The sequence below is a fragment of the Chinchilla lanigera genome, unplaced genomic scaffold (genome assembly GCF_000276665.1).
Source record: "Chinchilla lanigera isolate Chin_1 unplaced genomic scaffold, ChiLan1.0 scaffold00193, whole genome shotgun sequence".
Taxonomy (NCBI): domain Eukaryota; kingdom Metazoa; phylum Chordata; class Mammalia; order Rodentia; family Chinchillidae; genus Chinchilla; species Chinchilla lanigera.
In genome coordinates this window covers 734,746-757,034 of record NW_004955594.1, presented here as the reverse complement: position 1 = coordinate 757,034, position 22,289 = coordinate 734,746, and the positions used below count along the sequence as shown (strand labels likewise).

The 22,289-nt window shown below is 39.5% G+C and overlaps 1 protein-coding gene across 9 annotated transcripts in view; it reads right to left on the bottom strand.

The window, feature by feature from the left end:
- The window catches only part of F8 (coagulation factor VIII, procoagulant component), a 141,416-nt gene that overhangs the window by 43,067 nt on the left and 76,060 nt on the right, over positions 1–22,289 (bottom strand). For 6 of the 9 annotated variants that reach the window (XR_001232543.1, XM_013509994.1, XM_013509995.1 and 3 more), the window contains 3 exons: positions 19,267–19,476; positions 6,918–9,993; positions 1,281–1,434 (listed from right to left, as the gene is read on the bottom strand). Coding sequence is in view for 8 of the 9 variants with exons in the window: in XM_013509994.1 (XP_013365448.1) it covers positions 1,281–1,434; positions 6,918–9,993; positions 19,267–19,476 (3,440 nt within the window). In the remaining variant the exon portion in view is untranslated. The remainder of the gene's footprint in view (positions 1–1,280; positions 1,435–6,917; positions 9,994–19,266; positions 19,477–22,289) is intronic. The other 3 variants (XM_013509998.1, XM_013509999.1, XM_013509997.1) reach the window with 2 other exon arrangements.

Here is a 22,289-nt window from a genome sequence, read left to right as displayed (position 1 = left end):
TCTTGTAAACACAAAAACAATGGAAGTATCAAAAAGGAAATATTTATAGGGTACTACCTAAAAATTCAAATCCATTTTATCTAAAAAACTTTCATAGGTAAAATTCGGAAGAGGGGGATAGATATGATGAAAGTGTATTGTATGCATTAAAATCCCCAAAAGTGTGAAACTAGGGAGGGTTGGTGAAGCAAAGGGGGTGATGGGGGTAAAAAATATTTTATGTGCATATAAAAAACCTATTAATCTATATAATCAATAGACACCAATAAAAAAGATGTGGAGAAAATTGATATAATAAACTTGTAAAAATATTTTTCACTAAAATCATGAATGCTTAGTAACTGTTATACAAGGAAATATTAATAAGAAAAGCATTCCCTCCAAAAAAGAGACTTTTCAAAAGACATTGATAATTCGTAACAGAGAGTCTTAAAATATTCAGGTGCACTACACTTCTGGAATTTTATCCCAGGGAAAGGACTGTGATCACAAATTATTTATATAGTGAAAAAAAGAAAGTGCCTAAAAGGTTGTTCAAAATACTGATTATGTAAATGGAAGTTCCATAAATTCACAGAACAGACTATTACACAGTCATTTCTACTAAGGAAATATTTTTAGTTTGTTTGTTTGACTTTTTGAGACAGGGTCTTGCTATGTAGTTCAGGCTGGTCTTGAACTCACTATGTAGCCCAGGCAGGCCTCGAGCTCACAGTAATCTTCCTGCCTCAGCCTCCCTAGTGCTGGCATTAGAGGCATGCACCACCATGTCTATCCAGGAAATGTGTTTGATGACATAAGAAATGTTTATTCCATGATAATATTTAAAAACTAAGGAACAATTACATATGGCATAATCTCAAATATATAAAGAAAAAAGTACATAGGACAAATATAAGAATGTACAATCAAAAGGTAATTATTAAGATGTTGATTTTCAACTTCTTTATTTTTCTATACTTTAAAATTTCTCAGCTCAGCATGGTGGTCCCCACCTGTAATCCTAGCCCTTGGGAACTGGAGTGGGAGGATCACAATTTTGAGCCCAGTCTGACCAATTTAGCAACTCAGCTAGATCCTATCTCAAAATAGAAAAGAAAAATGGGTCAAGTGTGTAGTCCAGTGGTAGAGTATATGCTTTGCATGCTCGAGGTCCTGGGTTTCTCCCCCTCCCAGCACTCCCAAAACAATTCAAAGGTAAGAATCCATTATCTTTATAATCAGAAACAAAATAAACACATAGAATTAATTTTCTTGTAATTTCATCATCCTTAACTTACCACAATATTGTCTTCAACTTCTGCTCTTATGTATGGCCCTAAGAGTCCCAAGTGTTCATTCAGTTCTCCACGGTATAAAGGTTGAGTGAAAGAACCATCAGTAAATTCCTGGAAAACTACTTTCTTGAACTGATGGGCACTGCCACTCTGATCCCTGGAACCAGAGCAGAGGAAACACAATTTCCTGATGAACCAAGTGAGTACAAATGCCTCGCACCTTTGCCTTCCCAGTACTCGCAGTCCACTTAGCAGAACTGATGGTGGAGTGCAAGTGCAATGGGGCAAGGAGGAGAGAAAGAGGATTAAAGAGAACCTTTAGGTTCCCGGTTTGGGCAGATTAGTAGCTGGTGATGTAATTCACTGAGATGAGAACCATAGAGAAGGAGTGGGCTGGGGTATATAGCTTGGGACATACAGAACAACTGTGTGAATGAAACTGGCAAATGCACAGGGGCCATGAGTTCACAAAAGAGGTCTAGATGAAGATCATCTCTATTTAGAGGGGACCCAAGTCACACGAATGGCCTCTAAAGCCAATAGCCAAATTTCTGTGTCATTTTACTAGACGTGTAAGCAGCATTTTACACAGTAAACCACTCTATCCTCCTCAAAGTCCTCTCTCTAGGGTTTGCTAGTATGTAAGTCCTGAGAAAGCTGAGGGTTTGTCTGCTTTGTCCCCTGCTGTATTTCCAACAGATGCAACAGTCCCTGGCACCACATAGTGCTCGAAAATACTTGTTGAGATAGTTTTCTACAAAAACCTTCGGGATGGCAGAACAAAATTACCTTTTGTGTCGCTTTGCAAGGAAGAAAAGTAGAAACCCACCTGGCATGGTGGCACAGGCATCACCCAACGCCCTGGGAGGCTGAGGCAAGAGGAGCACAAGTTTGAGTCCCGTCTGGGCAATTTAGTGGCTTAGTGAGACCCTGTCTCAAAATGAAAGTGTAAAAAGGGCTAAAGTGTAACTCTGTGAAGGCCCTGGGTTCAATATTCAGTGCCAAAAAAGAAAGAAAGAGAGCGAGAGAAAGAGGAGAAATCGTATTGTGAGGAAAGAGCAGAAGGCTCTGGGAATCAAGAGAGGAGGCAGAGCCAATCGTGGTGACACATGGCACAATCCCAGTCATTTGGGAAGCTAAAGCAGGCGGATCCCAGTTCATCCAGTGTGCGAAATCTATTGAGACCCTGTCTTAAAATAAAAAACAAAAAAAGCTCTCTGGGGTTTGATCCCCAGGACCACACACACACACACACACACACACACACACACACAAAGAAGAAAAGAGAGGAGAGGAGGGAAGGAGGGGAGGAGAGGGGAGGAAAGAAAAGAGGGAAACAACAAAAGAAGTCACATGAAAGCCAAAATCCACAGAGACGAGAATGAAGCAGTTCACAGTGCCAACCTCAGCTGGGATGGTGTGTGTGTGTGCAACCTGACTACCTGGTGAGTGCTGGTAGCCCCAGTGATAAACACGCAGCACCAGCCCCAGAAGAAACCCATGGGTATTGCCAGCTCTCAGGGAGGGGATTTACTCTGAAAGTGACTTCTCTCACAGGGCTTCGGAGAAGAAATCCACCGCAGCACTCACCATAGCTCAGAGTGGCACATCCAGGGGCCATTTTGAGAGGGAGCTACTCCAGGGAGCAGAGGTCACAGAACAGCCATGCTTCGGTACCCCTGGGAATATGTAGCCACAATGACTGAGTGGGAAACAGCCACAAGACAAATTCATGGAGAGGATGAGGGCTAGTCACAGACCCACTGAGAAGCTGAAGCAGCGAGGAGCTCAGGCTGTGGAAGACACAGTAGTCAGCCATATTGCCCTCTGTGGTGAGAAGCCATTTCTGTGGCATGCCATTATCTGGGGGTGCTGGGACTGAAAGCTCTGGAATCCATACCAGCGGAATGCTTGGCTTTCCTTGCTGCCTCCTTCCAGAACAGAACTCAGTGGTGTGTTTGCTTTCCCAAGCTGCCAGGAATACACCTGGCAGTGATCAGGGCTACACCTCCATGTGGACGTTTGCCATGTCCCTGACTGTATGGTGACAGCAATCTTTGGAGCCCAGGCTCACTAAGCTAGTTGGCGATGGCGGTGGCTCTGGGTTCACAGAAGGAAACAAACAATGAAGAACCCTTGAAGTAGATACAGCCCAGAACAGGTAGTGTACCACTGACCAGCCTCAAACAGGAAGAAAGTTCATAGGGTACAGAAAATACAAGCCACGCATTCCCAGGAGTGACTCACTAACCTTCCCCCACCCTTGGTGAATTCCTATATTATCAGTCTTAGAAAGAAACTGCATCGATCCAAACACCTAGATGTGGAGGAATTTTTATGATTCATATTTTTCTTTTCTTTTTTGTTCATTTGCTCTTTATTCTCTCACTTTTACCTACCTTAATTTACTTTCAAAATTCTTTAATTGAATGAATTTTTATCTTTTTTCTTCTCTCTTTCATATATCTTCCTTTTCTTTCTTAAATCTTTCTTCTTCCATTTTCCCTTCCTTTTCCCCTCTATATTTGTACTGCTTTATTGTTACTTTTAAACTTCTTGGTAGGTTTTTAGTTTAATCTGTATTATTGCTCCTTTCTTTTTTATTGTTAGTAATTTACAGTTGTTCCTTCTATTTTATTTTTACTACATCTTAATATATAAGTTTTGTCTTTGTGTTGTCTTTAATGTGGTACATTTTCTGCTCTCTCAGTGGTTCTAGGGAGTGATTCACAGAAGAAGGATGGTCAATAAGAAGACCCTCACATAAAAGTGGAAGCGATATACATCCCAACAGATGCACAAATCTCAACAAAATCCCAAAGATATTAAAAAGCAAGGCAACAGGACTCCTCCAAGGGTTTATAACTCATCAATAACTGAATGCAGAGCCAGTGATATAGCTCAGCAGCACAGTGCCTGCCTGGCAAGCACAAGGTCCTGAGTTAGATTCCAGGTACCAAAAAAATAATAATAACTGAATGCAAAGATACTGAAATGGATGAAATACTGGACAAATAATTCAAAAGATTGATCAATGACTTCAAATAGAATACAAATAAGCAGCTGAGTCAGTTAAGGAAGATCATGCAGGATCTGAAGGAGAAATTCAACAAAGGCATAGACATTCTTAAAAAGAGCTAAACAGAAAGTTTGGAAATGCTCAATACATAAAATCAAAACTCAGTGGAAAGCCTCATCAATAGACAAGACCAAGCAGAAGACAGAATTTCAGGGCCTGAAGACAAGGTTGATAAATTATCACACTCAGACAATAATAAAGAAAAAGAAATTATGAATAAAAAATCCAAGAACTCAGTGACATGATTAAAAGACCAAACTCACATGTTGTTTGTTGTAGAAGAGGGTGCTAGGGTACAGACTAAAGGCATAGAAAAATCTACTCAAGGAAATAATGGCATAAAAATGCCTAAATCTTGAGAAAGATGTAAACACTCATGTGTCAGAGGCATTTAGAACCCCAAACAGGCATGACCACAAAAGAATCTTTCTACGTCACGTTAGTTAAAATGCAAAACATACAGAAGAAGGAAAGAGGGGCTGGGGATTTAGCTCAGCGGCAAAAGCGCCTGCCTGGCAAGCGCAAGGTCGTGAGTTCGGTTCCCGGTACCGGAGAAAAAAAACAAAAAAAAACAAGAAAAAAAACAGAAGAAGGAAAGAATATTGAAAGCTGAAAAAGAGAAATGTCAAGTCACTCATTAAAGCAATGTATTAGTTACTATCATGTCACTGAGACAAAATACTCAGCACCATCAACTTTAAAGAAGAGGGGTTCATCTTAGCTCATCGTTTAACAAGGTTCAGTCTACACATGCTTGGCTGGCTCCCAGGCAGAAACAGTATGGCAAAAGGACCTGCAAGGGGAAAATTGCACAAACCATGGCGGGCAAGAAGGAAAGTGAGAAGAGAGGAGCCAGGGACCAGAATATACCCTTTCTGGGCCACATCTCCATTGGCAAACCCCTTCTAACCAGGCCTCGCCTCTGGAACAGCACACTCAGCTAGGAATTCAGCAATGGACGAATCTACTGATGAGTTTAGCACCCCCATGACTTTGAACATATTATACCTTTGGGTGTAATTTTAGATGAAAACTATAACAGGGATATTTTAGATCTAAAATCTATAACTTCATATTTATCAGAAGAAACTTTACAGATCTAGAGGACATGGAATGATATATTTCAGTCCCTGAAATAAAATAACTGCCAAGTTCTAGTATTCTATCTAGCAAACTTGTCCACCATGTTGCCACAGTGAACCTCTTTGACAGGCCCACATTTACTTATTTATTTATTTGTGATGGTGCTGGTCACTTGGCTGTGATGGGGATTGAGCCCTGGGTTTTGTGCGTGTTAGGCAAGTGTGTGGGTACAGAGGTCACTAAATGTGTTGGTAACCTGTTCACTGCACAGCATCAGCTAAGAGTGAGAGTGTAGACGCTGGAGTGCAGCACAAAAGAGAACAAATCAGTAGAAACAGAGGATTTCAGTGGTGCTCTTCAGGAGATAAAACACAATAATGTGGTAGTGACTAAGGGTGTTACTTTAGCTGTGGTGGCTGGAGAAATCCTCTGTGAGGAGCCGAGCTCTGAATGATGGTGATAAAGGGCCAACTGATGAAGCTTCGCAACAGAGGAAACAATGCAAAGGCATCAAAAGCAGAATGAGCTCAGCAGCTTCGAAGAACAAAAGGGGCAAGCACGATGAGTACAGTGAAGAATTCAGGGTGAGAGTGCATGGAAGAGAAGTGAAGCGGTAGTCCTGGGCAACAGTCAGATAAGACAGGTCCTAGAGAAGGGCAAGAGCCCTTTCCATTGTACATAATACGTTCCACAAATATTTGTTCACTGACTGATTATGTTTGTCTTCCAAATGTGACTGTGCTTTCTCTCTCCTGTCCAACCTCCTCTGATCCCCTAAAACTCAAAGCAGCCCATCTTGTCTGCAGAATCCCCCGTACTCTGGGAAAAACTCTCCCCACATCTTTAACCTCTTCACCACACACTTCTTCCGCATACCTCTCTCAGGGCTCTTCCACAAGAATCTGCTTTCTCCTGCAGCTCAGAGGTTGGAGAGATGAGGCTGACTTTCTACCCCACTGCAGCTTCTTGACCATGACTCCTGTACCCTCTTCAAAACCTCTCTCCTTTCCCTGCCACCAGAGTAAGAATTTCTTGACGTCTCGCTTTACCATCTGCTCACTCTTGCTGTTGACGTTATCATCTAATCTCCCACTTACTCCTCAGCTTCAGCTAGACTTTGCCACCTGCTGAAGTGAGAGTCCAGAGATTGCTTTTTTGTTTGTTTGTTTGTTTTTCTCCGGTACCGGGAACCGAACTCAGGACCTTGCGCTTGCCAGGCAGGCGCTTTGCCGCTGAGCTAAATCCCCAGCCCCCCAGAGATTGCTTTTGAAAGGAAGTCCGGGGCTGGGGATTTAGCTCAGTGGCAGAGCGCCTGCCTGGCAAGCGCAAGGTCCTGAGTTAGGTTCCCGGTACCGGAGAAAAAACAAAAACCAAAAAAAAAAAAAAAAAGAAAGGAAGTCCGAGAACCTACTATTTCAGCACCTGGTAAAGTTCAAAGTCACAATAGCAAGACAAAGGAATAACCAGTGGAGTCATACCTGTTTCTTAGGAAACTGGGAACCCTACTCATCCCATAGTCCCAGAGCCGCTCCACCGCTGCAATAAAATAGTGTCGTGTTCTCTTTTGAAAGCTGCGGAGACCCTGGTTTTCATCCTCACCATAAATCTCAAAATCTTCTCTCTTGCTTTCACTTGAGATGACATCATCATAGTAAATGTCTTCTTGTTCTGCGTGAAGAGTAGCAGGGGTTATTTCCCTTAGATGACGCTTCAAGACACGTGGGTTTGGAGAGCACAATTTTCCAGTCCCTCCTTGATTTGCCCAAGTGGCTTCTCCTTGGAGCCTGTTTTGCCCATCATTTATTGCTACTGTTGTACAATTGCTTTCATCAGGGTTCAGAGACAAAACAGTGTCCTTCATCTTTAAAACTGTATTTTTTGGTGACTGTTCTTGGGATCTCCACTTATCTTTTGGTATCTGAGTAGTATATTGATTCCCTAAAGCAAGAGGACCCAGCAGCTTGGAGTTCATCTTTTCAGAGGGTTCTGTTGCACCTTTCAGAATGGGCACTTTTCCAGGTCCATCTGTCTTATTCCATTGTGTAGTTCCTGCTGTTTTCTGAAGGAGAATCTCTTCCATGTGATCCAGGTAAACAGGAGACTCATGGATAGCTTCTGTAAGTAGAAGGTCTTCCCGATGAATGGGAACTTTAGAAAGAAATTCAACTTTGCCAGATGTTTTGGACAAGACTGGTTTCAAGAGAACAGTGTTGCCCAGTTTCTTGTATGCAACTGAGTTTGTGGCACTTGTCCCCAGGAAGCCAACCTTTTCTTGATTGCCAATTACCTCCAAGGGTAGGATGGCTAAAGAAAGGTTATTTATTTTGGGTGCTTGTAAGAAGTGACTGTCTTCTTGGGCTGTTGGACTTCTTGCCGTAAAGCTGTAACTATAGGCTGATGCTAGAAAATGAGAAGAGCTGCTTTGAGATGAGAACCGTGTCAGATCTGTAGGTCGAATGACTGCAGATGCTGATATCTCTGCAGTGGGTGATGCAGAGCTCTTCATCTGAGGGATGCTACGATTCCTCATAGGAGACTTTGAGAAAGGAGACCGAGTAAGGGCCTTTCCTCCTTTCTCCTTGTAATCTGTCCGGGTCAAATAGTTCATGTTTTTGGACACTTGTGTTGAGGTATCATCCACAATTAGCCCCCTTTCAACCTCTGTTTCTTCTGGTGGCAATATCAACTGTTTCAAAGAACGCTTACCGCGTTGGGCAGTAATGTTCTGGCTTGGATTAGGAAACACCTCTATGGTACTTAGATATTCGTCAACCATTTGTTTGGCTTGATTTCCCAAGCTTTCTTGGTGTATTTCCTCTTCTCCCCTGGCTTTTGAGAGATGAGCCACGTGAATCTTTGCCCTATTTGTTGAATCATTTAATAATTTGGTGTCTGGAAGTGTTGGTGCATATGTTCCCTCATCTAAACTTATGTTTTGTCTAGTGTTCAGTAAGAAAAGTTTCTTCAGGAAATTCTTAACGTCAGTCACTGTGTACACCTGAGGCAAAGCTACATTGTCTTGGGTTGATACTTCCTTCCTTTTTATCTCTTCCTGAATTGGTTTTTCTTGATTGTGTGTATCATTTTCTTTTACAGTAGCCCTGTTAGTAAAAAATATGCTCCCATTGTTTGGAATAAGCTCTTTAGATTCTGTGTCCTTTGTAAACGCATCCTCTTCTACTACCACTTTATTCTTGTCTGACAAGAAATTCTGATCTTCTCGAGGCTTTTCTGACCCTAAGGATATTAATTGCTTCGGACTAGGCCCTTGCCCAGAGTTTAGGGAATTCTTTCCATTGGTCTCTTTTTTCCAATTTGTTGACTCTGGCAAGAATAACATCTTGAAAAATGACATAGCTGGGTTTTCTTTATCTGATGGCACAAGACCTGCTTGTTTTGGAGCAACTATTTCCACATTTTTTGATGAAGTAGTTTTATTTAGCCCCAGAGCTGTAGTATTTTTGTCCATAAGCACTTCATTGTTCACTGACAATATCATTTTTTGAAACTCAGTATCTCTATCTAATATAGTATCTTGCCAGACCGATGTACTATTCTCCATTAGTAATGTTGGTCTATCAACGTGAGTTTTTCTGTTAGTTATTGAATAATTAGATGTCTTGCTTGTCTTTATCAAAGAGAGGTTAACTTTGAATAAAATATTAGCTTTGGTCAACAAAGCAGGTCCATGAGCTATTTTCTCTTCCAGTGATATATCACTCTCCATTGATAATATATTTTTTCCCAGTGAATTCTCTTGAGTATTCACTAATGTTCCTTCTAACAAGTTGGATTCATTATTTCTTTCACTACCAGACCCTATAAGTGGAAGTGACTTTTTGCCAAATACACTGGTGCTCAATTGATGACTAACTGGCATATTTGGGGATCCTAAGGAACTTGTCTCTTCAGAACCTGCTGCCAAGTTGTCTGATAGAATTGTTGGTGAAACCATTAAATTATTTGGTGAGCTAGAAACTTTTAAATCAAGTTTCTTCAACTCTACCGGCACAGTTGTCCCCCAATTCTCATTCAATCTTAATTGAAGGCTTGGTTCAGGAGTAAATACTGTATCTCCACTCTGATAGACCTCTGGCATGAATTGTACCATGTTAGATGGGCCTCCATTATTATTTACTGCTCCAGGTAAATGATCACCAGGAAGAGCCTCATATGTGGCTTTTGGGAGATCAGATAAGGGTAGCCCATGTGGAGTTGGACTCTGTCCCAAGAGCATTGACAAATCAGTGTAGAAGACATTGTGTACTTTATCGATCCCTGTTCCCTCCCCAAAGTGAGGATCAGTCATCTTTACGTCATTTTCTGGAATTGTGGTAGCTTTGAATTGCTTTTGCCTGGTGCTAGGGTGCCTTGAATTTTGGGAGAAGCTTCTGGGTTCAATGATATGGTTTTCACTCAGGAAGTATGTTGGAATATCTTCATATATGTCCTCATAATCGTCACCAGTGCTCCGGCCACAGCTAGAAACCTTCAGTAAGGCTGTCATGCCTCTGTTCCGAAAGTCTGAGTGGTGGCACCCCAGAACCCACAGACCTGGAAATGAGAAAGAATAAGACTCTGGTTACTCATAACCCAGGCTCTAAGGAAGTTCTGTGTTAGAGGTTATCTCCCATTCTAGATAAATGAGAAAATACTAGTCAAGATCATTGTAATGCAGATCGCTGGGTTAAATTCCCAACATATGTAACAATCCAACAGTGGTGCTAAAAGCAGTTTTAGGATTGCTACGCTTGTGTTATCCCTGTTTGTGATCACAAGAAAGGGCTGTGAGTAAAAAGTGAAACAATATCGGAATCAAAATGGAGAATGATAATGACGGTTATTCAATTCAGTAAAGTTTTTATACAGGCTAGGTTTTATTGCTATATAACAACAGGTTATAGACTCAGATTGCCTGGGTTCAAATCATAGCTCTACCGTTTACCAGATGTATGACTTTGAAAAAGTCGTATAGCTCTCTGGCACATAACATAATGTGTTATGATTTGAATGTTGTTTGTTTCCCAAAGGCCCACATATTAAAGCCTGGCTTTGAGTTACTTTAAGGGTCCCCAGATTGCTGCTACTGGGAGTGGTGGAAAATTTAAGTGGTGAGACTTAGTAAGAGGTCCTCAGGTCATTAAGGGCACACCCTCAGAAAAGACTAAGGCAGTGCTCATGTGACCTCTTAGTAGTTCTCAAAATAGGCTTATAATGAAAGGCTGAGTCTGGCCCCACCCAGCTCTCTATTTTCTGGCTTGAGATGTGATCCTTCCCCTGCATGTGCTCTACCATTCACCATTTGTCATGGAGTCCTAGCCGGACATTACTTGGATTTTAGCATACAAATTTGTGAGCTAAATTGATGGAGATTACTACAAAGTGGCTCTGAGCAGGATTTAAATTAATCAATTGGCTTTCCATGTTTACTTGTGAGCCTGTCCAAGGCCTAGCCCCCTTGTCTGCAGATGGACAGTGGACTCATAGTAAGTGAACCTCTATGAGTCACTGGTCCCCTTTGAGGCCTGTATTGGCCTGTGAAGTTGGGACACCTCAAAGGACAAGATAAGGCCAGAGCTGAGGACGTTTGGCTCCAACACCAATTAACTACAAGGAGACTAGCTGCAGGCATCTCACTCCTGCTGTAAAGGCCTTCCTGGAGATAACAGAGTTCTCCTAAATTAATATAATGTATTACTTGGAGAAGTCCTTAGAGGAATTCCCAAGTCCTGCCAAGATTCCTACATTTTCTTCAGCATTCCCCTCCTTTGTTTGATAACACAATAAATATGGGCTGCCTAGAGAAGTTCTTGGTCTTAACCCAGAGAATTTTGAATTCTATGAGAGGGTTTTTGATCCTCCTGGAGCCCTGAAATCATTTCATTTGTCTCATTTATTTAAGCCTTTGGCATCCACTCACTTGGGATATTGCAGACCTGATCAGTCCTCAACAACTAGGGGATAATATTAACATGATACTAAATAAACTTTTTCTTCATGGAGAGCTTGACTTGTGTATTTTGTTACAGTGATGAAAAACTGACTAATACATTGTCATGACTTAGTAAGATAAGTGAGCACAAGGGAACAACACTTATCTGACCATGGTGCTAGCTATATTTAATGTCTATCATGGGCAAGACTGGCTGAATGAAGGAATTCAATGAGTTAATAATAAGCACTTAGATGATAGTAAAGTAGGTGCTTTTTATAAAGGACAAAACATACATTTACTAAGCTACCCATCATGCACCTTATTCATCTCACACAACATTTGTAGGTAAGACATTAATTCCATCTGGCTTTAACTCGAAGGGAAGTGTTTATGAAAAGCATATTCCACAGAGCCATGGGAGATAATGGGGTGCTCATAAAAAAGTTTCTATTATCAAACACATTTTGGAATAATTGCACATTGAATTGTTCTGTGTGCAGTCAAATTTTCAATAAAAAGTAAAAGGAGAATAAAAATATTTTCTAATGTTCAAGGATACAGAAAATCTCTCTCTAATGCAGGGATTCTCAGAAAGTGATTGCAGAATGTTCACTACCATCACAAAGGAGTATCAGTAAGACACAGAAATCAGAAACCAGGTACTTATCCTCAGATACTGTGAAGGAAAGTCCCCACCCAATAACTAAACCACAGGTTTAGACAGAATCAGTCCACACTGTAGCATAGTCAGACAATAGCATTGTACCCTGCCCCACCCTCAAATTCACATTAGATCTCAGAGGCAGGGAGACTAGTCCATTTGTAGTGCTGACAGAGTCCTAATCTTGGCCAATGTGAAGAATTTGAGGAGATCAGTAGCTGAAGTGTCACTGAGAAAATTATAATTATTTTTGGTCTTTTTGAGACAGGGTCTCACGATGCAGTTCAGGCTAGCCTTGAGCTCACGTTATAGCCCAGGCTAGTCTGAAACTCACAATCCTCCTGCCTCAGCCTCCCGAGTGCTGGGATTACAGGCATGTGCCACCATGCCCAGTGGAAATTATAATTCTTTTAATTTTCTTTGTACCTGTGATTATATCGCCTTTCTTATTTCACATTTTGGATATAAAAATTTCTTACATTTTATTTGGTTATCTAATTTTATTAATTTTTTAATGAAAGAATCTATTCTGTAATCTCTTGGGTTGAAATTTATGAATGAACTATAATGTCTTAAATTTATTTGTAGTCACACAAGTGATACAAGCAGATGATATTGTCACAAAAATTCAGCCAACTTTTTTTTGAGACAAGGTCTCACTATGCAGTTCAGACTGTCCTTGAACTCACTATATAGCCAAACTGACCTTAAACATGCAGTGATCCTCCTGCCTCAGCCTCCTGAGTGCTGTGATTACAGGAGCACACAATCACATCTGGCTCAACTAATGTGGCTATAACTAAAGTCGCTCCTGATTACCATTCCAAACTCTAGGGGCCTATCAGAGTGAAGGTGTGTTATCAGTTTGGTTTATGTCATTCCATACCTATTTATTGGGGTCCATTTCCTGTTTTCTCACCTAATTACTACTTTCCTCAGGAAATAAAAGGAATTAGTATGATCTCAGTTACAGCAGTGGAACTTCAAGGGTCAAAAACCTTAATTAAATTAACATGGGTTCCAATTCTAGTCAACTCTGCCCCAACATAGTTTTGCATCATAGTAGAAGAGAGATAAAATATCTGTAGAAACTAGAAATTGGTCTGGGATTAGTTTACCTTAAACTTTATTCTAGTTGTTAAGTTGAGAAGAGAATTCAGCACCCACCAAGTGCAATGAAAGGCTAAGAGCAAGTTAAGCATCTTCTCTGTTAACAGTTTTTAGGACGTATTTGTACTTTTTGAAGATAAAAGAAATAAACAAGAATACAATCTATAAAACTATTGCAGAACAAGAAGGAAACAAAAGTCACAAAACTCAAAGGAAAGTAATCAACTCTAGATTCCAGAGAAAAGTGGGAACAAAAAGCTTGGCATACTAAAACAAACACAAGAAGATGCAGCTTCCATAATTTAAGGCAACAAAGGATGTACACAAAGTTAAATGGTAATTCGACTGGAAGAAATGAAAGGAAAGAATTATAAGGAAATGATACATAATAGAAGGTGACCAGTTTTTAATAGGCATGTTTCAATAAAACTTTATTTGCAAAAACAGGTAGTAGGCCAGACTATCCATAGGCCATAGTTTGCTATTCCTGAGGTACATGATTACTCACTGTGCCTTTCACAAAGCTTCAAAACATGACATCTTAAACATGATAAACATGTTAAAGCTTTTAACATAGTATAGAAAAGCCTGGCATTTATGTCTACTTCTTTCAGAAATCACTCCAGTGTATCAAAGACAGAACAGAAACTCTAGTTAATCCAATAAATATCTGAAGCTATGAAAACACAAAGAATAAGGGCAATTAATGTCAAGGAGGCATCCAAAGACATAAAGACTGGCTACCTTTGGGTTTCAGAAAAGCCCAGGAAAACTACTTTTCCAGAATAAGGATCACACTTTGATATTAAGCACCAGCCATTCACATCAGCAATAGGGTTACTTAATACAGGCTGGCATCAGTGGATTTGTTGGACTTCTTTCAACACAAGTCTCAAAAGGTGGGAAACATGGGACACTTTTGCAGTACAAGCTTGCTTTGTAAACAGAGGATGGGGGAAAGATTTCCTGAAATGGAAATAGCCCTGTATTAACTGAAAAGAAAGGTCTGTGCTAAAATTATTTGGACAGTATTTCAGGCCTATATCTTGTTCTCTTAGCAACTATTATGAATATAATAATATGCGATGTATGAATTATTGCTGCTCTCCTACTAGCCTGTTTTGAAACTGTTTTATTGTTATTTTTTTCTCTTTAAAAGAAAAGAAAATAATCCTACAATCTTGATCTCAATGTACTGGACAGAAGTTATCCCAAAAATTCACATATAGAATCAATCTTCTGTAATAAAGAGAATTCCTGCTAGCCTGAAATTCACTCCTGATGCCTCACTGCCATGTGCATATAAACATTCTGCAAAAAGCTTATTTAGAAGGAATTCACCTCAGCAAAGAGAATGGAACAACAAAAACAGAAAGAAAAACACCAATTAGAATAAAATGTTGCCAGGGAGCAGATGAAGCTTGTAACCAAATGCATCTCCATAATTTTAATCAAATTAATGAAATGAGCATATCTTAAAGAAACAAGAATGTAATAGAATTATAAGAATTTAGAGAATATGTAGATCAATGGAACAGAATCAAGAGTCCAGAAGTAAATGTTGAAATTTAGGGATAATTGATTTTCAATTAGGGTATCACAATTTCAGGGAAAGAATCATCTTTTTAAGAAATGGTGCTAGGACAATTGGATACCTACATGCAAAGAAAGGCCAGAAGAAAATTAGACTCTTTCTTCACATCATACACAAAAATTAACTTGTACTGGATCATAGACATAAATGTAATAGCTAAGACTATGAAACTCTTGGAAAAATACAGAAGTAAACATTTGTGACCTTACATTACCTCAAAAGTACAACTAAAGCTAGGTATAATGGCACATGCCTGTAATTCTAGCTGCTCTAGAGGCTGAGGCAGGAGGATCACAAATTTGAGGCCAGTTTGGGCAACTTAACAAGACTCCGTCTCAAAATAAAGAGGCCTGGGATTGTAGCTTAATGGTAGAGCACTGTCTAGCATTGCAAGGCCCTGGATTCCATCTCTAGTACCACAAAAAAGCACAAGTAATCCACATATGAACTGTACTTGATCTATGAGTTCATGGGTTGTTTAAACACAGCCCAAGAAAGAACTATTGAAATGAAAATACATCAATAGAAGTTAACCAAACTGAACAATATGAGGAAAGACAGTGAGAAAGACAGATTTCCAAACCAATCAGAACAGCATACCCAAGCACTGTGTGGCAATATCAAACAGCTTATACTAGGTGCACTTGTAATCCAGAAGGAAAAGAGAGAACAAGAATCAGAGAAAATAGCTGAAGAGGCAGATGATAAATAGTTCCCCAAATTAATGAGACACCAAATCATATTGAAGACAAGGAGAGAATACCAAAGTAAATATGCATGCACACAGTACTGTAGCTTAGACATATCATATTAAAACTGCTGAAAACCAAAATAATGAGAAAAGCTTAAAAATATCCAGGATGATGTACTGATACATTATACACCATGAATAAGATTTCAAAATATTATGCTACATGTGATAAGCCAGACACAAAAGAACTAATACTGTATGACTCCATTTAAAATATCTAGAATTTACAAATTTGTAGAGACAGAAATTAGATCAATGGTTGCCAGGGGCCAGGAGAAGAGAGAGTGGGAAGTGATTTCTTCAGGACATGGGGTTTCTTTTGTGAGTGATGCAACATTCTGTGGTTTAATACTAGTGATAGTTATATAATATGATGAATGACCAGGAAGTTACTTAATTGTGCACTTTTACATGATAACAACAATTAGTTTTCTGGAAATTCGGTCCCTTGCTGCCCCACCATCACAGGAGCAACTGTGAGCCTTGGCAGCGTGGGAGCTTCAGTGAGCTGTTTGGAAGGGGAGAAACTTCACCCCCCCCACACACTATCATGGGAGCAATTGTGAGCCTTGGCAGCATCAGTGAGCTGCTCAGGAGATGAGAGATGCCACGCCCCAACTCCCATCATTGCGGGAGCGATAGTGAGCCTTGGGAACCTTGGCGAGCCATGTGAGAGGAGAGAAAATGCACCCACCGCCCCTCTGCTATCCAGGGAGCCTCAGACTGTAGGAACCCTCGTGTCTGGCCCATACTCTTACATGGCAGTTTGGGCAGCCAGTGTAGAAAGTGCTCAAGATACAGCAACTGTCTTGTCTAGAGGAACCCAGGGTAAATCTGTTCTAACAAGGGGAAATACTTTGCACACAGACTCCTAATTTATGATTGGTTCTGTTATACAACTGTAGACTTTGCTCCTATGGTCTAACATACAAAATCAATAGTTACTATAGTTGGATGGTTTCTAAATTGTGCTTATTACTATTTGTACTACTGTAGCTAGGATGTCATAGGTGTTGTAATCAGTTGTTCTCCCTTGTGTAACAATATTGGGAAGCTCTGGGGTAATAACCTCACCACAGCCCTACACCAAAAGACTGGGGACTGAGCCAAACAGAAACCAACATCCCACTCTCAATTAATTGGGAAGGTAGGATCGTGGGACAGACACAAACCAAGAATCTCCTACACACAGAAGATATCCCTGAAGTACAGACTATTGCTGAATATGCCTTGATATTAGTGATATAGCTACCTATTACCAAAACTCACAAGGATCATCCCAAAAAACAAAATAAAATATTTTTGAAATAGAAAATTTCAAAACGAAGGAGCAAAATGCAATCTTAGACCTCCACCCCACCCAGAACAAGTCCAGGAGACATCAACATAGAAGAAATTGGAAGTAACACACCTGAAATTTCTGAAACGATAGCAACTGAAATAAAGAAACAACTCCATCAGACTACAGAAAAAATCAGATCAGGAATAATCTCTCAGGTAAAAAAAGAATTGGCAACCATAATGAAAGAATTGCTCACCGTATCTAAAGCAGATAGGTAAAAATTAGAGGAGCATAGAAAAATGATGGAAACCTTGAATGAACAATATAGGAAAGCATTTCAATACATAAAACAGATTCAAAGAGACACCTAGGTAATTAAAAATTCCATTGAAAGCTAGCAAAAGCACTTGAACAAAACTGAAGATAGACTTTCAGACCTTGAAGACAGGATTGTAGCTAGTGATCATTAAAGGAAAGAACTCTTAAAAATAAGAAGGAACCAATAAATAAGATGTGGTATTTTTATAGAATGGACTGTTACTCTGCTATAAAGAAAGATAAATTCAAGGCTTTTATAGGTAAATGGATGCAACTAGAGACCGTACTCATAAGTGAAATAAATCAGACTCGTATGTGTAAACATCATCTTGTCTCCCTAGTGTAAGAAACTGAAAGAGTAAATAACATCTGAAAGGTACAATAGATATTGTGAAAGGGAAAGAAACTGCTCAAAAGGAAAGAACTGGGATAAGAGAAGGGAGAAAAAAAAGAAAAAAGGAAGGGGAAAAATATATATATACACACAAGAGAGCTAAGATAATTGTTCTACTAATTTTTATTGGTGTAGTGAAAGGAACAGTTAACACTTAATATTTTTATCAGTTTTGCATGCCAATAGCTGATAATCTGAACAACTATTTTGAAGATAACTATATGCAATATAACAACCATTATGGATTTCCTATCATCTGTTTTGAAATTCTGTATCATTTTTAATTTTTTTGTTCTGTTTAAAATAAAAAAAAAGAACAGCTAGCTTTCTATTATGTGAATTTTACTTCAATGAAATACATAAAAATGACCATATTTACTATAATGAACACATGAATTGTTCTCTAGGATCTTTCTTTGAGGTTTGTAATTAATGATGCTATATTAAAAGGTTTCACTTAAGGCATGTAAAACAGAATTTTAATTTGTTTTTAGAATTTATAGATCTTTAAAGTTTCTCAAAACATTTATAGCTTTAATATTTTTCTCTGCTTACACATACACACATACACATAGACATGCTCTTTCCTTGGTTTAAATAGTTACAACTATATTGTTATGTTATATTATACCCAATTGTAAATATTTCCAATGTCATTAGCTATTCTTCCACTCCATTATTTTCAATGGCTGAACAGCAACCCATAATATAGATGAGTCACACTTAACTAAATCCCCTGCTGATGGACATTTATTTTTTCTGCCAAGTGTTTACTAGTACTTTTCTAAATAATGCTGCCACTTAATCTTTATGCATAATCATTTTGCACATATCTCATTCATTCAAGATATTTACTAAACATCTACTATATACCAAGTACTGTAGACATTGGGGCATAATGCTGAACAAAATAGACAAGATCTCTTCCCTCAGAGAGCTTACAACTTAGTTGGGACAGGTAATACATGTATAAACACAAACATGAATGAGCAAGATACTTTCAAAGGTGTTATTAGTGTTCGGCCAGGTTCTTCTTCACTCACATCCCACAAAAACACATCATTTGAAGTGAGATAATTTTTTTGATATGAAAGTAAGCATGTGCTTAAGTATGATGAAATCAGTTTTTATTTCCCAGAAATTTCCCATGAGGACTTATCTTCAGAAAAGGACAATAACCATGATCTACAGGTGGTTTTATGTGCCTCATTCTCCAGATGAAGGTAGTGGGAGGGACGAGGAAGCATAGAATAGTCTAGTATTTATTCCTATGCAGTATGATTATGGCACAGTCTGTGTCAGACCTAAGCATAGTGGTCTCAAAAAGCCTTGCAGTGGTTACTGGGGAAGGAGGATGAGGAGCTGAGCATCACATTTGTTCTGAAGGCCTTGAGTGGTTTCAGGATTTGTGTGCAAAGGAAGATTACTGTGCACTTTCCAAAAGCTTCTAGATGGTATTTATCTTGCAACACAAATGGTTCACAAGGCACACAGGAATATATTTGGCTCCCTAATGTTCACTACATGTATAAATATATGTTTATTAGTGTGGTTGAGCAAACACACTTTAAAAATTTGGCCGGTAGCAAAAAAAGACACCTTTTTAGAGCAAAGATTTTTAAGTTAAATATTTGAGTTGGTGCCATCATTAAAATGGCTTGCAATGATCAAAATCACATATCAAAACCATTTGAATTATTTAGCGTCTAACTAAATGTGAGCATATGAATGACTAGTGAGGCAAGCACAGCTGTTAGTGAAAAGTTCATATAAATAACTAACCTGGGTTTTCCATCGACATGAAGACAGTTTCCCCTGAGAATGGGAATAAGGTAAGTGTGTCTTCGTAGACCATTTTGTGTTTGAAGGTATATCCAGAGAAGAAGACAGATAAGAAGTCAGTCTGGGCTCCAACACTTAGAATGTACCAGTATGCCACCTCATGCAAACAAATGGACAACTGCAAGCTATCAAAAACATAACCATTGATGCCTGCAAAGAAATGGAAAATAAAAAATTTAACAGTACCCTGGAATTATCATTTCAAAGTATGGTTGTTGTGACATAACTAGAAACTGTACATTATGCTTATTACCTAACAAGGAAGGATAGCATTAAACCTTCCAGAAAGTAGTGTTAATATCTGGTCAGGTGGGCATCAATCCCAAAGTAAGGAGAAGGTCATGGACTATAATAGTAAAGGTGGATTTAGATGCTATACTAGTCCACTCTCTGTGTGCCAGGTGCAGACAGGACATCCTCACTCAGAAGGTCTATGAACTGCTCTCACCGGGGTTCGCATGTGGGCCCTCCCTGTGCATGCCCTGTGCATGCCCTGCGCCAAGTAAGGTACTATAGCAGGTGCTCCATGAGCTGCTGGCACCGCGGTTCGGGTTTGGGCTTTACTTGCACCCTGACCTCCTGTAGCTCACAGACACAGGTGGCCCATGATCACCGCCAGTGCAGCCTGCGTCTACCTCCTGTGTGCATCCTGAGCTGCCTGGGGACACAGAATCAGGTGGTCCACAAACTATTGACCCTGCAGTTCGTGTCTGGGTTTTGCCTGTACTCTGAACTGCCTGGGGACACAGGACCACTGGTCTAGGATTGTGCCACCAGTGGAACCCGATTCTGGAGCATGCATGTACCCTGAGCTGCGAAGGGACACTGGATCAGATGGTCTGCCATCAGCTGACATCATGGTTCGCATCTGAGACCTGGGAGAACTAGATACACTTCACCATCTGCCGGAAAACCCCAGACTAAGCAGGGCATCTCAGTGGACACTAAGGGGCAAGCCTGACCACCAGGAAAACTAGGGACACTAGTGACTTTTGCTGAGCTGCCAGGGAAGAGAGAAACTGAGCTTTCTACATCCAGTATCAAACATGACAAGATGAAAGACTAAAACACAATCTCAGAGCTCCACCCTACTCAGAACAAGTCCAGGAGACATTGACATAGGAGAACTTGGTAAAACACACACCTGAAATTGCTAAAATGATTGCAATGGAAGTAAAGAAAGAACTCCATTAGGCTATCAAAGAGATCAGATCAAAAATAGTCTCTCAGGCAAAAAATGAAATGACAATAATAATGAAAGAATTGCTCAGCCCATCTAAAGAAGAAATATATAAAAAATAGATGAACATAGGCAACTGATGGAAATTTTAAATGAAAAATATAGGAATGAATTAGAACTCATGAACCAGGTTGAAAAAGACATCCAGAAATCAAAGCTTCCATTGAAAGCTCCAAAACCGCTTGAATGAAGCAGAAGATAGAATTTCAGATTTTGAAGACAGCATGGCATCTAGCGATTGTGAAAGGAAGGATCTCTTAAAATGAAAAAGGAACCATGAAAAATCCATTCAGCAGCTGCAAGGTGAGGCAAAGAGAAATAATATACAATTAATAGGAGTCAATGAAACAGCAGGAGGCAACACAAATGACATAAAAAGTATATTTGCAGAAATAATAGCAGAAAATTTCCCAAGCATGGAAACAGAACCTGATATGCAGTAAATGAGGCATTTAGAACTCCAAACAACCACAACCAAAATAAAACTACACCCACACATAAAATAGTCAAGTTCCCAGATCTCCAGCAAAAGAGCAGAATATTAAAAGCTGCTAGAGAAAAGAAACAGATTACCTATAAAGGAAAGCCTATCAGAATCACGGTAGACTTCTCAACACAAACCATCCAATCAAGAAGAGCTTGGAGCGATGTATTACAGGTCCTGAGACAAAACAGATTCTAACCAAGACTGATGTACCCTGCCAAACTCTTCTTTAGATTCCATGGAGAAATAAAATATTTCCACAGCAAAGAACAACTGAAGAACTTCATGAGTGCCAAACCATCATTGCAAAGAGTACTAAAAGATATTCTAGGCAGAGAAAGAAATTTCAACAACAACAATAGAAAAGAATCCTCAAGCATGGTAGGAAATTAAACAGGTAGAAAAAGTAGGAAACCAACAGCAAGTAAATAACATGACAATGATAAGTCAACACATATTGGTTATAACCATAAATGTAAATGGCCTCAATTCACCAGTCAAAAGAAACAGACTGGGCTGGGGATTTAGCTCAGTGGCAAAGCACCTGCCTGGCAAGCACAAGGTCGTGAGTTCGGTTCCTGGTACCAGAGAAAAACCAAAAAAAAAAACAAAAAACAAAAAAAAACCAGACTGGCAGAGTGGATTAAGAAACAAAATCCAATGATATGCTATATACAAGAAACACATTTTACTCAAAAGGAAATCCATAGAGTGAAAGTCAAAGGTTGGAAAACAATCCTCCATGCAATAGGAACCCAGAAAAAAGCAGGTGTAGCTATTATGTTTGCAGCCAATGTAAACTTCAAACTGAGAACAATCAAAAGAGATGAAGAAGATCACCACCTACCTGTTAGGGGAAAACTACAAGAGGATGACATAACAATCATAAACATGTAGGCACCAAATATTGGAGCACCAAACTATAAAGACAAACCTAAACAAACATGAAAACCCAAATAATTAATAACACTATTGCAATAGGCGACCTCAACACCCCTTTGACACAAAGAGATAGGTCAACTGGAAAAAAAAATCAGCAAAGAAATACCAGATCTGAACCAAATCTGTGAACAAATGGACTCAGTAGATGTATACAGAGTGTTCTACCCCACAACATCAGAATACAGCTGCACATGGGACTTTCTTTAAAATGGACCACATTCTAGGCCATAGAGCATACCTATCTAAATGCAAAAGAACTGAAATTATCCCATGCATATTATCTGACCACAGTGCAAT